The sequence below is a fragment of the Emys orbicularis genome, chromosome 2, assembly GCF_028017835.1.
Source record: "Emys orbicularis isolate rEmyOrb1 chromosome 2, rEmyOrb1.hap1, whole genome shotgun sequence".
In the NCBI taxonomy this organism is placed as follows: Eukaryota; Metazoa; Chordata; order Testudines; family Emydidae; genus Emys; species Emys orbicularis.
Window position 1 is genome coordinate 263,679,470 of NC_088684.1, and position 17,456 is coordinate 263,696,925.

The 17,456-nt window shown below is 40.7% G+C and overlaps 1 protein-coding gene across 2 annotated transcripts in view; it reads right to left on the reverse strand.

Annotated features, from left to right (window-relative positions):
* Positions 1-17,456, reverse strand: part of ARHGAP21 (Rho GTPase activating protein 21) — an 85,497-nt gene that overhangs the window by 54,597 nt on the left and 13,444 nt on the right. For both annotated transcript variants that reach the window (XM_065398599.1, XM_065398598.1), the window contains exon 3: positions 17,331-17,385. In XM_065398599.1, coding sequence (XP_065254671.1) covers positions 17,331-17,385 — 55 coding nt within the window. The remainder of the gene's footprint in view (positions 1-17,330; positions 17,386-17,456) is intronic.

Below are 17,456 nucleotides of genomic sequence, written 5' to 3' on the forward strand. Positions count from 1 at the left end.
TCAGTGGGGAAAAAAAACAGAGTGAAGAGTTTCCACATTTGTATTAATTAAATCCTTCCTTTTATAATCCCAGTTACGGGCCTGCACAGAAATATTGCAACATTTAAGGAAGTGAAAGCACTGCGTTTTATTACTGTCCCGATAATACTATAAGCTGAGGAAATGAATGATGAGATACTGGTAAAATTATTATTTAGTCAGAAAATTTTTGAACTGTTTTAATCAGCCAGTCAATGACCAATTTTAAAAACAGGTTCAAGAATTAAATCAGAATCTTACATGCATCAATATACATTTTCTGGCACTCATACCTATTTGCATACAGTTGAAAATATATTTGGAAAAATTTGCATATTCTTTTCAGTCTTTTAGTTCCTCTTAGTGATTTAATATGTGAAAGACAAATATACCGTCTCAAACCTGTTGCACTAAAAGATATGTTTACAAAAAATGAGCCACTGTGGTTTGGCTTAAATTACGGTAGTGACCTTTTGACTTTTTAAAAGCGCTACCCCATTTAAGTCCCTAATGACAAGAGCTGCCAAACACTTAGGAACGCATTGAGTGTTTAGAAAGCTCAGCACCCACAAAGTTTCTCTTTTTAATTATCCAAAAGCACTGCATTGCAACTTTGTATACATTTCTACTTCCCATACAAATCTGATGGAGTTCTATGAAAGCATGCTATAGAACTATAATTATACTTATCCTGTAAATCTGTTGCTCTACTTCAGCGGTTCTCAAACTGTGGGTTGGGACTCCAAAGTGGGTCACAACCTCATTTTAATGGGGTCCCCAGGGCCGACTTAGACTTGCTGGAGCCCAGGGTCGAAGTCTGAGCCTGACCATGCAGGGCTGAAGCCCAAGTATTTCAGCCCTGGGCAGCATGGCTCAGGTTACAGGCGCCACAGTCTGGGGCTGAAGCCCTTGGGCTTTGCCTCACCCCCCCCCCCAAACACACACACATGGGGTGGTGGGGCACAGGGGGTCTCAGGCTTCGGTACCCCCTCCTGGGGTCATGTAGTAATTTTTTTTTGTCAGAAGAGGGTCGCGGTGCAATGAATTAACTTATAAGATAAAGGGAAATGCAGCCATTATTTAGAAGAAAAATCCTGTTTTTAATCAAGTTGAGTAAGAATAATCTACCTCATAAAACACTGTATAATTCTATCCCTCTCCCTCATCCTCGGTCTGTTTTTGTTTGTATATTTGTATGCAAAACTTTTCAGGACAGAGACTCTAGAAAGCACCTAGCACAATGGATCTCTAATAATAAAAAATTATTTCATCCTATTTTAAGTAAATAAGAAATATTTTATCAACTCATGTTACACTAAATAATTAACATAAGATGTTCATTAATTTTTGCAATTTTCACTACATTTTTACGCCATTTAGCATTAGAACAACTAAAATACAAACCCAGTTTTTCTTTTTCTTTCCAGGGTTATTACCTGCAGCCACCACACGTGGTCAAGTTTTAATTAAAACACACAGCTCCATTTCAGAAACAACTAAAACAATATGCTGGGATAAGTGATTTAAAAGATTATCATGGTAAACTTTGTATCCTGAAAACTTGCGCCCATTGGCCCCAATCCGCAGACACATTTGAGCACATACTTAACTTTAAGCAAATGAAAAGTCTGAATTATTTCAATGGGACCACCTGCACACTTTAAGTTAAGGAGATGTTTAAGTGCTTTGCTTGATCAGGTACCCATGTGATCAGCATCTTGGAGAACTGAGCCATTGGCATGGCTTCTTCCCTCCCCAGTCAGTAGCATTTTCTTAATATTTCATTTCTTTACTAATCCATTTAATTGTGCTCTTGCCCATTCCTGCCCTTCACCATTCTGTATTAACAGGGGAGCACTATATCAGACACAGTTCTTTTAAAACAGGGATGCATCTTGTCACTCATATTGCAGCATCTTTGTTTAGTTTATTTGTGCCAAGAATACAGCTGAAGGGAGTTCATTTAAATGAAAAAAAACCCAACATATTACTGATGTACAGTATCCTATGAAAACAACACACTGACCTACCCTCTCTCCTTCCAATGGTGAATACTGGGAAAATTCTTGTTTAAATATTTAAAATCTTAAACCCAAGAAATTTCATTTAAATTATCATCAGTGTAAGGAATTTTTTTTTACTGCAAATAAATGTCACTTTAAATTGGTCATTTATCTGACGGCAATTGTCTGCAGAAGAGAAGAATGAGGGGGGATTTGATAGCTGCTTTCAACTACCTGAAAGGGGGTTCCAAAGAGGATGGATCTAGACAGTTCTCAGTGGTACCAGATGACAGAACAAGGAGTAATGGTCTCAAGTTGCAGTGGGGGAGGTTTAGGTTGGATATTAGGAAAAACTTTTTCATTAGGAGGGTGGTGAAGCAGTGGAATGGGTTACCTAGGGAGGTGGTGGAATCTCCTTCCGTAGAGGTTTTTAAGGTCAGGCTTGACAAAGCCCTGGCTGGGATGATTTAGTTGGGAATTGGTCCTGCTTTGAGCAGGGGGTTGAACTAGATAACCTCCTGAGGTCCCTTCCAACCCTGATATTCTATTAATTGTATTTTCTAAACATCGTTCCTCAATGCCATAAAAAGGGTTTACTGAGCAAGTTAATACTATACATTTCTATCCTCTTCATCTCCTTTTTCCTTGAGCCTAATACCTGCAACATCTCCCATCCCCAAGTGTTTACTGGTAAAGCTTTACATTAACTTCTGTGGGCAATAAATATTTGCTTTAATTCAAAAGCTGAAAGCCTCAGTTAACCAAACACCCCAAGAGTACTGTCAAAATACAACTCCTATTTAAACATACTTGATTACAAAATTCATTGTTTGAAAGGATGATAAAATGCCATGGAAGACCAACATGGACCCATTAGTTTGAGGGAAACTACATGGTTCAGGTAATTAGTAAAGGGACACAGACTTTCAGCACCAGGTGGGTAGTAACTGAAGACAAGTTACGATCTAATAATAGAGGTCTATGTGAAATAAACGGACAGATTAGGTTCACTTCTTCGTGGACATGTCTGCATCACAAAAAAACACCATTGCAGTTTGAAATGATTGACTTCTTTGTTGGCCCTCTCTCAATGACATTGACAACCTCCAGGGTCATCTGATACCCTAGTGCTCCTCTTCCACAACCTAAAAGTTTTCTTTGGATTTGACCCTCTTACTGTAGCTACAGCCTTAGTAAAAGCACATTGGAGAAGTGGAAATCTCTTTCCTCAGTTTCACATAACCAATGTATTCTTGGGTTGTTGTTTTTTAAGTCTCCTTCCTCTGAAGCATCAGAGACGGAAACGGCTGGTAATGGAACACTGGACAGTGCATTCTAAACCTCTGAGGTGGCACCAAGCATTCTCTCGCAGGTGCTTAGCTGACTGGTTCTTGCTCCCATGGCCTTTGTTTAAATCACCATATGTGGTATTGTGAAGGAATTTCCCCCAGGTCAGACTGGCAGAGAAACCTTGGGATTTTTTCTTCACCTTCCTCTGCATCACAGCATGCAGGTGACTTGCTGGTATTATCTGGGTCTATCTCATTTAATGCCCTGGCACTGATGCACCTTGATCCCACCTATTCTCTGCCCATGGCACATAACAGTTTAACTTCCTGTGGGCTGTAATATTTTGATTGTTGGGTTTAGTGTGCGGGTGCTGGGTGGCATTGCTGGTCAGTGATATAAAGGAGGTCAGACTAGATTACCTCCTTTCTAGCCTTAAACTCTATGACTATGAGAGTAACAGCTGGGAGTCTGACCACCACCAGCAGAAGAGAATTCAGCAGCAGAATTGTTATTTTGGGGAGTCCTTATTCCCACTCCTTGTTCTCAAATCAGGAAGTGAGTGCCAGTTCATTGAGAGAGAAATTTGATCTCAAAACAGGTGGGAATTAAAAAAAAAAAAAATAGGATGTTTTCAAGGGTCTTTGAATTTTGAAAGCTGTTTTGGGGCTGAGAACAATAATTTATTGCTTCTTGGTATAATTAAGTATGTAAAGCTAGATGTATATTTTTAAGATCTGGATACATTCAGCTGGTAATTACTTGGTTTTCTCCTTCCCACCCTACATACAGGACCATTTGGGACAATAGTTAACTTGACAAAAGAAGCACCTCGGCTCACCATGACCCAGGTCCGAAATACAGTACCAAAATTCAAATTAAAAACTCCACAATTTTCAGTTTCGGAAAGGATTAAATTGCACGTCATCAGAACATAAGAACGGCTATACTGGGTCAGACCAATGGTCCATCTAGCCCAGTATCCTGTCTTTGGACAGTGGCCAATGCCAGGTGCTTCAGAAGGAATGAACAGAACAGGCAGTCATCGAGTGATCCATCAGCTGTTGTCCACTCCCAGCTTTTGGCAGTCATAGGTTAGGGATGCCCAGAGCATGGGGTTGCATCCCTAAGCATTGATGGACCTGACATCCATAAACTTACCTGTTTGTTTTTTGTACCCCGTTGTACTTTTGGCCTTCACAACATCCCCAGGCAATGAGTTCCACAGGTTGATTGTATGTTGTGTGAAGTAGTACTGCCTTATGTTTGTTTTAAACCTGCTGCCTATTAATTTCATTGGGTGTGAAATTATGTGAACGAATAAATAACACTTCCTCCACATATTCATAATTTTATAGACTTCTGTCATGTCATCCATCATCGTATGGGCATACCATGAATTTATAGAGTGGCATTATTATATTTTCTGGCTTATCTGTCCCTTTCCTAATGGTTCCCAACATTGTTAGCTTTTTGACCGCCGCTGCATATTGGGCAGATTTTTTCAGAGAATTATTCACAATGACTCCACAATCTTTTTCTTGAGTGGTAACAGCTAATTTAGATCCATCATTTTGTACGTATAGTTGGGATTGTTTTCTCCAATGTGCATTACTCTGCATTTATCAACACTGAATTTCATCACCCAGTTTTGAGAGATCCCTTCGTAACTCTTTGTATTCTGCTTTGGACTTAACTCTCTTGAATAATTTTGTATAGTCTGTAAATTTTGCCATCTCACTGTTTACCCCTTTTTTCCAGATCATTTATAAATACGCTAAACAGCACTGGTCCCAGTACAGATACCTGGGGGACACCACTAGTTACCATTCTGGAAACTGACCATTTATTCCTATCCTTTGTTTCCTATCTTTTAAACCAGTTACTGATCCATGAGAGGACCTTCCCTCTTCTCCCATGACAGCTTATTTTGCTTAAGAATCTTTGGTGAGAGACTTTGTCAAATGCTTTCTGAAAGTCCAAGTCCTTTAATTTAAAGAAGAAAACAAGATTAAGCCACATTACAAATAAATAAATTGCTCTTCTCTCTCAAAAAGTACAATGCAGTCAGTTTTGTGAGGAACAGCAAATTGTAATATGCTGCCATTTATTTCAAATGCTGAGATAATACATTCTCATCGATGGGACGCCAGCTGAAAAATAGCTTAATGATCTTTTCCTGAATCCAACCTCAGTGGTTTTATTTAAACACAAGCTAGAATACCCTTCTGACAAAGTTACAGTCGGTAGCCCTTGGCCACTTCAAAGATGACATCTACAAGTTGCCAAAGTAATCCACAAGGATGCATTTATGTTACCTTTTGGGCTAGATCCCAAGAGGAGATTGCAGTTTTGAATCTTTCGAAGTAAGGTAGTTGGAGGTGTGATGCAACCAGAATAGATGACCTTTTGAGTTCTGCAGCTGGTGATGGAATCTCCACAGAATGAAAAATGGGGGGTGTCTATACTCTGTAAAGCCCCAGTAAGGAGTGAAACTTTCACTGTGAAGAAAATCTGAGAATCTGGGTAATAGTTAGAAGGGCTGGATTATGAGAGACATCTATGTGTAAGCGTGAAGTGTTTGTATTCTGCTATTAATGCATTTAGAGTAGATTTAGGGTAATATTTGTGGTTTTGTTTGTGCTATTATGTTTACTCAATATATTGCTGCTGTGCTCTTTATATATTAGTGTTCCAGCACAGAAGGGGGAAACTAATAATGGAACTAAAGCACCATGAGAGTGGTGAAACAATTTATAAACTGTATACATCTCATCAAAAGGAGGGCTAAAGGTGTTAGAGGAGTAAACGGATGGAACCAGCATGAGAACGACACACACAAAACTTAACTGCCACTAATTTTCCTGAAGGTATCCTCATAAAACAGAATGATTAGCCCCTTTAAGAAAAAGCCACTGCCATTAAGTATCACTGGATTTAAAAGTTAACATATTAGCTCATACTTACTGGTTCCCTGGAAGATATTTAGATTACATCCAATCAATTTTTTTTTTACATTCCTATCATTAAAAAAAATAAAAAAATAAAAAACTGAATGAGTCATTCAGGAAACTGAGGTTTTATTTTATTTTTTAAAGAAAAAGGGTAGAGGTCCTTGCATCAGAAATGCTGGGAGTGCTACAGCCATAACACCCAAAATACATGAAGAGTGCCTCATGACAGAAAATAACTACCCAGGGCTGAGAAATGATAAACAAAGACAGGAAGATGGCTGCTACCATAAGGTTTTAAAGGCTGGAGAGAATATAATACGGAGATCCTTAGGGGCTCCAAGATGGATACAAGCCTGCCTTCACCTTCCCTTCTACAGAAAAAATAAAACATGGTCTTTGGGGAAAAGTGCCAATTCGGCAGTTATACAATACCATACAAAACTGGTCAATTCTGGGAAAAAGTCCAGATCTAGGGGAAGAGAGTACTTCTGTGTCTTTTGGCAATAAGTGCAGATTTCATAGTCAACTCTCAAGAAGCAGCAGCTCTTGAAAAATGCAGCAGCTGCAGCCATGTATGGAGCTTTCCTTTTAAAAAGGAATTTCACACTAGGTAGATTAAAAGTATTAATACCTAGACCCTCCCATACCCACCTCTTTTCCGGCAAGCTAAGTGCAAAAGGTTGTATATTTTTTCCAACAGTCTACTTTCTGCTGCTGCTAGAAAATTATCGCCAGTGTCATACACAATAGCTTCCAACCGTAGCTGTTTGAGGGAGACATTAAATGAGCTTAAATATTTCATTTTGTAGCAAGGCAGAATGATGAGTTATGTAAGAAAACTCACTGGGCCATCTAAACACTGTTTGACTCCATTGACATCACTTTGAATGTATGGTGTTAAATCATACACATTTTTATAAATATAGCTTTGTTTCACAAGTGCACTTGATTGATTGTTACATCAGTTGAAAGTTAGATTATTCTGAAAAGCTTCTTTTAGTAAAGAAAATAGCAACACAAAATTGTGCTTCTGTCCTTTAAACTTTTAGGGTAAAGAAAAATAGATTTCTGATTACATGGAGTAAAGCTAAACTCTGATATTTCATGCCAGATACTCAATCTCTGAGTAGCTTTTCTCTTCTAGCCTCAGTTCTGCATCTGTCTTGCCTAGAATCTGCTCTAAAATTCAATGCAACTGTGCAAGATACCGGTTTCTAGATATTTTAACAACCTATCCCAATTTTCAGAAGATTTAATTCCTTCCAATTAATAAAATAATTGCCAATTGTGCCAGTTGCTGAAACTGAATATCATGGTTGGGTCCACTGCTATGGGACAAAGTGAGATGCATAGCTGGGCAATTTTTATGGGCAAAGGGCTGAAGGGCCCAGATCCGGCACCGCCTCCATCAGAGGCTTTGTTTTGATCCCACTTCCTCTAGATCAGGGGTGGCCAACCTGAGCAAGAGAAGGAGCCAGAATTTATCAATGTACATTGCCAAAGAGCCACAGTAATATGTCAGCAGCTCCCCACTCTCCCCCCACCCAGCTCCCAGGGCCTCCTGCCCAACTGCAGCTCCACCGATCAGCACCTCACCCTCCCTCCCTCTCCGCAACTCCCAATCAGCTGTTTTGTGGCATGCAGGAGACGGGGGGGGGGGGGGCAGGGCCTGTGGCAGAGCCAGGGGTTGAGCAGTGAGCACCCCCCGGCACATTGGAAAGTTGGCGCCTGTAGCTTCAGCCCCAGAGTTGGTGCCTATACAAGGAGCCGCATATTAACTTCTGAAGAGCCGCATGTGGCTCTGGAGCCAGACGTTGGCCACCCCTGCCCTAGATGCTGCTGAGTTGTTACACAGAAGCCACCAACCAGAATTACATCTGGCTTCATTGCTGCTTTCAGGGAAGCGGATTTCTCCCCGTAGAGTTACATATCCTCTTCTGGTTTTTGCTAGGCCTCCTCTCCCCTACAATGCCCACAGAAGCACCTATATTTGGGCCTCTGGTTCTCCTCTTCTTCATCTGCCCAACAGAACAGCTCCTTTTTAGACATATGTAGCAGTTTGCAATATTTGTCATCTTTTTATAATTACATGTTTTTCATTGTTGTGACAGTCCAGTATAGACTTGTCCACTTATATAAAATTCAGTCAGACTTGTGCTCCTAATTCCTTTAGGTGCCACTGAAAATCCCACATATGGGCTATTTTTAAAAATGTATTAATTGTATTTAAGGAATGCATTGTTATAGTTTATTCCACCGACTTTTACTATATGTTTTCTTTTCAACACTTTGCACAGCCTTCCTCTGGAGGCAATTAACTGTTAAAATAACTTAGCTCCAAAATTAAGTGGCCTGTATGGGAGAGCAACTTTAGACTGCTACTCTCTGTTACAGTATATTGTGTAAGAATGATTTACTGTGCTGCATGTGAACAGGTACCTGAAGCCTATTGCAAGGAGGCAGAGCTGAGGTTGCAAGTGAAACCTCAATATTGTCACTTCCTGACCGTTTAGTGCTGAACCTTGCAGCCTTGCTATTCTCTATATGTACTTTTTTTTAAAAAAATAGAATTTCCTAGGATACTTTAGAAAACGCAAATACAGGAAAATGTTCCATATATAAAATTAAAAAATACAACCTAAAATTGAATCATCATATTTAATTAAAGAAGAGGCAACAGTATAATGAAGCTGTGGAACTATTTAGACAAAAAACACCAGAAACCCTATGCAACACACACTGAGGTCCACAGGAGGGATCTCTTCACTTGTATCCCATAGGAAGTTCATACGAGAACCCCTCTTCCACAAGCCTTATGAGAAGTGCCTCTTATACGTTAGATGTGAATAGGTGGTAGAACTTTTTATAAAGCCTTAACTCATTCACTACACATTTACTACCTATTTTACACTACACAGATAATTTTTTGTTCATGTCTAAGTTAAAGTTTTTCCCTTTGCCTCCCGTTTTTTAATCAGAAAAAATACAGACCAATAGTACAAAGTGTACGGAATGATTTTTCAAAGGCTCACAGCTAAATCAAATAAAAAAATAATGTTCTCTAGAACACTCAAAAGTTCTTTCCAATAAGGGCTATTTCTATGCTACGTTTTAGCTTTCTCCCCATGCAATTTTGATACTAGAGGGTTTTTTTCAGTTACAAAAAATACTTGTTTATTTTCAAATAATGGGGCAATTCTTTTTTACTAAAAAAGCAGATCAACCAGTTTTGCTCAAACATGCCAAAATAAATAGATTAGATCATCATGGGACCAATCTAGAAAATTACAGTCTGGAAGAGTTAATAAATTTTAAGTGACTAAAAACAAGGATTAGAATGTGTTATACGCTCTCAGTTTTCTATTTAATAAACTGTACAGAACATAATTTACTAGGTTTCTCTTGCTTTAGCTATACCTTCTTTCCCATATCTAACCAAGGTTTAAATTTTCCTGCTTTATTTTTTATATCTTTCTTCTTTCCCTCTACCCCATAAAGTACATGCCCTTTTCTGTGTCTACATTACGTTTTACTTCCTCCTCTATGCTTTCAGTCTTTCCCAGTTCTTCCCCCAAAACAAAATACTCATACCTCTCCCTCACTTCTTTTCTAACAAACTCTGCCTCTCACCACCCTCCCACATACATTTTCATACCCAAATCTCCTAACTCCTACCCATCTCACTTCCCTCATTCATAAACCAGAAAGGTCTTCTAAAGCCAGAGGATTCTACCAGAAGACTAAAGATAGGTATTCCCCCTCAATCTTTCCTTCAGTTTTTAATTTTGATGCTGCCTGAAAAGAGCTACCAGCAACAGGCAAGGCTTTGGAAGCTGTTTGCAGAATAAGGCAAACAAATTTCAGCCATTTTCATTCAGTTCACATTAGAACCATAGAGCCTAGAAATCTTGCCCCTATTGAAATCAATGAGCTGATCAGGAATAATTTGACCAAAAAAAATATTTTTTTTTAAATGCTAATTTGTCAAAACCAAATTTGTTCATGTGAAAGGGCTGTTTTTTGACAAATCTCATTTCAAAAACTTTAGGGAAAAAAGTTTTGAAATTGTAGAAAGGTCCCATGTCACCGTTTTGTTTTTTAAATAGATTTTTGGTTCAAAACAATTGTTTTTACATTTAAGCTTATAAAAGTCAAAATGAAAGAGAAATGTTTAAAAATTATCAAAACATTTTGACTGACAAACAAATTGTTTTGGGATTGTCCATTTGTGAAAGTTTGAGATTTTGAATTCTGTCCCGAATGGAAAGTTTTAAATCTTGAAAATTTGTGTAGGCTTCTGTGATGAGGTTCACCCCACACTTGCCCTGAAGGGGTTAATGTAGAAGAGTGCTAATTAACCCAGCAGGCCACAGCTGAAGGAAATCAGGTGGCTAAGCAACTCAGTGAGGGAACCCAGTTGAGGGGGAACAAGCTGGGCCAGATTTATGAAGCTAGGAAATTGGCAGCATAGGAGTCTGCTGGGAAACAGACGGCAGTCACTCCCTGTGAGAAGGGAGGAGTGTTTGGAGGCTGCAGAGGCAGGTAGCCTACAGTTACTCCCTAGGAGGAGAGAGTTGGGAAAGCTGGCAAACCCAGAGAGGGGGAGTGCCAGATGTTAAGGAAAGGGCTCAGGGAAAGGCACCAAGGTCTAGAAGGGAATGCTGCTGTCTAGAGGGTCCCTGAGACGGAACCCAGAGTTGAGGGTGGTCCCGACCTCCCCTACTACCTGCTGAGGGAGTAGCACCATGAGACAGTGAAAGGGAAAACTGCCTAAGACTGCTGAGCAAAAACTTTGAAAGGCTATCCAAGAAGGGGAAAATACATAGAGTGACCTGGCCAGAGGGCCAAGTCACAAAGAGGCTGTAGATCGTGGAGTGAGAGATGGAGAGGTGGTTTGCAACCAAGGGAAGGGGTGTCAGCTTCGCAAGCTATTCCTCAGAGTGACCAGGAGGCGGTGCCATCCTAGCGGTGAGTTGAGCACCCTGTCACAGACGGGGAAAAACTGTTTCCTGCTCACCCCATGTCAATGAAAGTTTTGCCATGGACTACACCAAGGCCAGGCTTTCACCCTTAATTCCCTTTTTAAATAAGGAAAGCGAAACATGCCACAGAAACTAACACCACTTGCTTTGGAAAACTTCCTAATTGCTACTGGTGAATGGATTATTCAAAGTCCTGTTTTCAGGAAATAAATTTAATGACAAAATCTACATTCACACACTACCATGGACATTTCTGAAGACTTAAAACCGTGTTTATAAAATAGTATTCAAAGAACAGAAAAACAGTGACACATTATTCAAATACTTATCCCAGTAATCAGTCATCAGCACACTGATGAGACTGCCAAGCACCCTAATGTTTACCACCACCATTTTCAGAAAATTATTAATCCATTCTCTCTTTTTACAGCTAGACAATGAACCTTTTATCAACTTATCACTACTATCAATCATTAACTATGAAGCTTCCTACAAAATATACCTGTGTTTAATTACAAAAGTTTACAAGAGCTTCTGATGCAAGAAAACACTCCCACCTGAAGATCTGCATCATGGAATTTGTTGATTAATTACCACGGAGCAAAAAGTCAACTCAAGCCCTTTGTGCGCAGTAAGGAAAAATTTTGAGAATCTGTATTCAAACTCTGAGGTTGAACTTTACTTTTTATTTTAACCATAAAGGCTGATTTGCCACAATTTAAAGAAATAGGTTACTTAACATCAAATACAATTCTTAGACATCAGAAAGGCAATGCAGATTCTCAACTCTAAAAATCATTCAGAGATTGTCTCCCCATAGACAAAAGAAAGGAAGTTCCATTTTGTTCTGTTATTCTGAAGACTATGCTCTAATCCGCAGAGTGCATTGGTCTGGGAAGAGGGCAGGGCCGGTGCAACCTATTAGGCGACCTAGGCAGTCGCCTAGGGCACTAGCATTCGGGGGGCAGCATTTTTTTCGGCGGTGACCGGATCTTCGGCCGCCCTGGTCGTCGTCAGCATTTAGGCGGAGGGAGCTGGGGCAGGGGGGCGCAGGGAGGGCCGCCTGCAGCAAGTAAGGGGGGGCAGCATACAGGGGAACTCCCCGCCCCAGCTCACCTCTGCTCCGCCTTCTCCCCTGAGCACGCCGCCCCGCTCTGCTTCTCTCCCTCCTAGGCTTGCGGCACCGAACACCTGATTGGCGCCGCAAGCCTGGGAGGCAGGAGAAGTGGAGCAGCGACAGCGTGCTCGAGGAGGAGGCGGAGCAGAGGTGAGCTGGGGTGGGGAACTGTCACACGGCTCCCCGGGAGGGGAGGGGAGCTGCCACGGGGGGAGGGCCTCAGGGCGGAAGGGTGGGTGGGGAGCTGCCGCAGGGCTTGGGGAGGGGGCGGAGCAGAGGTGAGCTGGGGTGGGGAGCTGCCGCAAGGCTCCCCAGGTAGAGGGGGCGCCTCAGGGCGGAGGGGGGGTGGTTAGCTGCCGCAGGGCTCAGGGAGGGGGCGGAGCAGAGGTGAGCTGGGGTGGGGAGCTGCCGCACGGCTCCCCGGGCGGGGGGAGGAGCTGCCACCGGGGGGGGGGGGCACCTCAGGACGGGGGGAGCTGCCGCAGGGCTCGGGGAGGGGGTGGAGCAGAGATGAGCTGGGGTGGGGAGCTGCCGCACGGCTCCCCGGGCGGGGGGGGAGCTGCCACGGGGGAGGCGCCTCAGGGTGGAGGGGACGGGGAGCTGCCGTGGGGGGGGGGCACCTCAGGGCGGGGAGCTGCCGCAGGGCTCGGGGAGGGCGCAAGGTGGAAGTTTCGCCTAGGGCGCAAAACATCCTTGCACCGGCCCTGGAAGAGGGGAGGAAGGTCCTTCACTGAACCTGGGAGCTGGGGCAAAAGAACATCTCTATAAGAAACACAAAAGAAATCTCTAAATCGCTGAAGTTATAGGAACCTAATTCAAAGAAGGATGAAGTTACATGAACGAAACTTCCTGAAATTAATAACTAATCATTTTATTACTAACCTTCATTCAAGAGATTGTTCTCCCCCCCACACACACAAACATTTATATTAAAGTAAAAAAAAAAAAATTGTTAGGTACAAAAAGACTAACCCATTTCTGGAATAGCACGATCAGTTTTTAGTATCTGCACCCCCTCAGAAATTCTGTCAACAAAGCTATAACATTATGTCCCACTGAAGTTTTCATTCAGATAAATGAAGGTCATAGTGGAAATATTTACAATGATCTGATGTTTCTGATTGGTTAGCAAACTGCTCCAACTAGCAGTCTTTTTCAGCAGGCTAGTCTGGTGCTCACTGGTAGAACAACATGCTCAGCCTTGGAGTACTTGGAGCAACAGAAAAGGAAGCTTCTCTAGTAAGACCTCTGGTAAACGATGTGCAGTACTGATAGTCCTGGAGACCCAAGCCCTCTTTTATCCACCAAACAGATGTAACATGGTCAATGGAAGGCTAGAACAATCAGACCATAAACATGCTTCAACCCTGACGCAGAAGGAACCGACTTTAGGGGCAAGAGGATATTTTAGACTCCATGGCCTAAGCTATTCTTGGCATCTCTGCTGAGGCTGCCAACATCCAGCGGTATAGGTTCAAACTATAACTCTCATGAGGACAACCTGGGAGATCTACAAAGGCAATGCTGCATACCTTGAGTAACAGGGTTAGGGGTACAAGAAAAAGACAGACAGGGACCTAACATCTGAGCTGTGATGATGGATTTGAAAAAAGCCTCACTCTGCTCTCCTACCCTGGCAGGACAGCTGGCCCAAGAGGTTTAGGAGATCACTGTAAAGACATGGGGAATAACAGGGATTTTTAGATAGTCGCACTGGGTTTCCAGAGAGAACTAAACTAAACAAAATGTCACAAGATTTTTTTCAAACTCAGAACACTAAATGGGGATGGGTTTTTGTGTCACACAAAGAAATCTGTCCAAGAATCAAGGTAACTTCCTACATTATTATAATCTATATTACACTTGTTGCCAGTCGTGACCCTAGGCACCCCGTAATCACACCCTACATACTACTGCAATAATATCTGTACAAAATATGGCTTGGGAGGTATATGAAAGCTAACATGCTGGTTATTAATATTGTAAAGTGCATGTGTTCATGTTATATGAGAAGTTACGAATTCTCTCTGTATGATGTTGTTATAACATGTTTAAGACAAGACAGCCAAAGGAAAGTGGGTTTACCTCTATTTACATATTAACAGTAAACCAAGCTGTCAACCTAAACCAGTGGGGGTTATCCTGCTCCTGAACCTGAGAGACAGAGAATTAAGGTGGCGCCTGCACCCCAGAGACACACAGGAGACTGAATCCCCAGGAGACCTTCCTGATTTGTAAGACAAAGGCATTCCCTTTGGGAAAAGAAGAAACAGAGAGGGACTTCATCTTTATCCTTCACTTTAAGGAAATCAAATCGGTTGGTTGCTTTATCTCCTTGATGGGTCCCGGCCACCAAAAAAATTGAAAGAAAATTGTGGGTAAAAGAAATCATCTTGAACAAAGACTGTCTTGCTAGGCTAAGTTTTATACTTTCAGATGCATATTTTTCACTTTTAATTGCTTTTTACCATCCTCTCTCTCTTTCACTTGGTACCACTTCTTAGTCCATGCTCTTTTGTTAATAAACTTGTTTGATTTCTACTATAAACCAATTCAGTTCTGTGTTTGAAGGGAAGGTCATATTTACCCCAGTTAAATTAATAAGCCGAGATGTACCAACTCATTAACAGAGCAGCAAACTTAATATCTTCTGTGAATGTACAGTGGTAGAGGCCATGCATTGCAGAGAAATGTCTGAGGAGCTCAGGGGCTGGAGTTCTCCAATTGTTACCTGCTAGGCAAGATTTGCGCTGGGAAAGCATTGAGAAGTATGTTGGTGAGGAAGACAAACTGGTATGGCCAGGAGCTGATGCACAATCTAATCACCAGCAACTCTCACGCTTACTGAGGCAGAGAGGTAACAGTGGCTCACAGCTATGGGTCCCCAGCAGCATGTTACACAAGTCTTTGTTAATCACAGACATTTATAATAACTGTATAACAAAAAGCTAACTGATAAATTGTTACAGAATACAGTGATCAGGGACATAGTTACTTGAGGCTTAATTTCTAACCAAGAAAAATGGACATTATCGTCTATGTATTAGCAGAACATTCAAATCTAGAGATTAAACAAACACTTAAATAATTTTTTTTTTAAATTTAAAAGACTCCTCTCCAATAGCAACAATGAAGTCAAATTTCATTACAGTAGCACAGTGTGTGTTACACTAGTTAAAGATCTGTTATTTCAATTTTAAAACCCTTTGTTGTAAGATTTATATTATGCTATGAAGTGCCCTCTGGTTTGAAACTTAGCATTCAACATTTCAGTTTAGTGAAATCTTAATGTAACTTTATATTTGACAAACTTTGGAAAAAATTCATTTGTCCATTCTTGCACTAGCAAATGTAAAATAAAATTAAATGAACAACATGAGTTATGGACAGTATTTAAGATTTAAGTGACCTTAATTTTTTTTTTTTTAAAGGAAGTTGAATTCTGTAGGATGCATCTGTGGTGTGAACCATCCATTCTTGTTATTTTGAGTGTCTCAGCCTGGCATCTATTCACAGATGTCCAGTTTTTGCCCTATGTTGAATTTAAATTAAAAGCTAAACTCTTCACTGCACCTCTACCCCATTTCCAACCTCTCTCTATCATTATGGACACCGCCACTATTCTCTAAGTCATTCAGGACATAACCTGGGCATCATATGCTCATTCGGGCCATTTTTAAATCTTGCCACTATTCCCACACAACATAATCCCGAAAATCCAGCTTTTTCTCTCAATCCACAAAGCCAAAACTCCCATCCATATTCATCATTTAACGTCTTCACTACTGAAGCTTCCTCTTTCCTGGCCTTGACTCCTGTAGCCTTACTCCCCCCTCAAGTCTATTCAAAACACTGCTACTAAAATGATCTTCTTGACTTGTTGCTCTAACCACATGAAGCACCCTTCAAATTTAAATTCACTTATCGTGTGATGCCTACAAAACCCCTGCTGCTGTCAATAGCTAAGCAAGTTTTTTCTGACCTTTTGCCTTTTCCTACTGCCTAGCTATAGCCCCAATTAACACAAATGCCAATACAGGTAATTTACAAGGCTGTGCCAATTCTTCACCAGGCTCATTCGCATGTGTTTTACCCTCAGCTCTTGGGTGTTCAGACTGTAAGCCCTCTGGGACAGGGATCATTGCCTCTGTTTAACAGTCCCCAGCACAGTGGGGCCTCAATCTCAGTTTTGATCCATCATAAAAATATTTACAACAGTTTGAGTAAAAAGGTTTTGGAAAACTATTTGATTTAGAAAATTAGTTACTGTATATACAGTATTGTTTGGGGAAACTGTACAAGTTTGAGGAAAGATGCGCAGTACTGTACATACAGTAACATTTTCCAAACCATATAGTTCTCCATGTTCAAATTATATGCAACTGCTACATTTTGTTATGGAAATTTTCACTGTTTTGTTTCAGGTGAAACTGCATCTTTTACACGGTGCAACATTATACTTCTCTTCAAATCTGGAAATACCTCTTACTTGGAATTGAATTCTGTATAGAGTGCAAGTAAGTTCTCTCTGTACAAAAAAATTTTCACAAAAATCTAGCCATTTTCTTAAAATAGCCCTTTCTCAAGTTCTAACGTTAAGAAACCTACATTAAATCAAGTCAGACAACCATAAGTGTCAGAGTTGTGCTTTCTAAAATACCTCTTTAGAATAGCTTCAGTATTTTACTAATATCGTGGAAAATGTTATGAACGGAGGTATTTTTCTCGTGTCCTAAAAACTACTACCGGTGTTTTCACATGCTGAGATTTCAAAGATAAGCAGCAAGTAGAGTGGGAGTTAAGGAGTAACAGGAAAATAAATGTTGCGATTCCAACTACTTCCTAACAGCAAATGTTCAAAGATTTAAAAGTATTCAGAAAGCAGCATACATTGTTCAAAAAATTTTCAGCAAATCAATGAGTTTTTTCAATAGTATATCTTATTTTCATTTTCAGAAACACAACATACCAGTTGAAGGATGTCTTCATCTTTAGGCATAACACTAAGTTCCAGTATGCAGTCACTGAAACACAATAGAATATATTACTCACAATTTTGAAAAAGGGGATTTTATGTTCAGTTAATATATAAGGA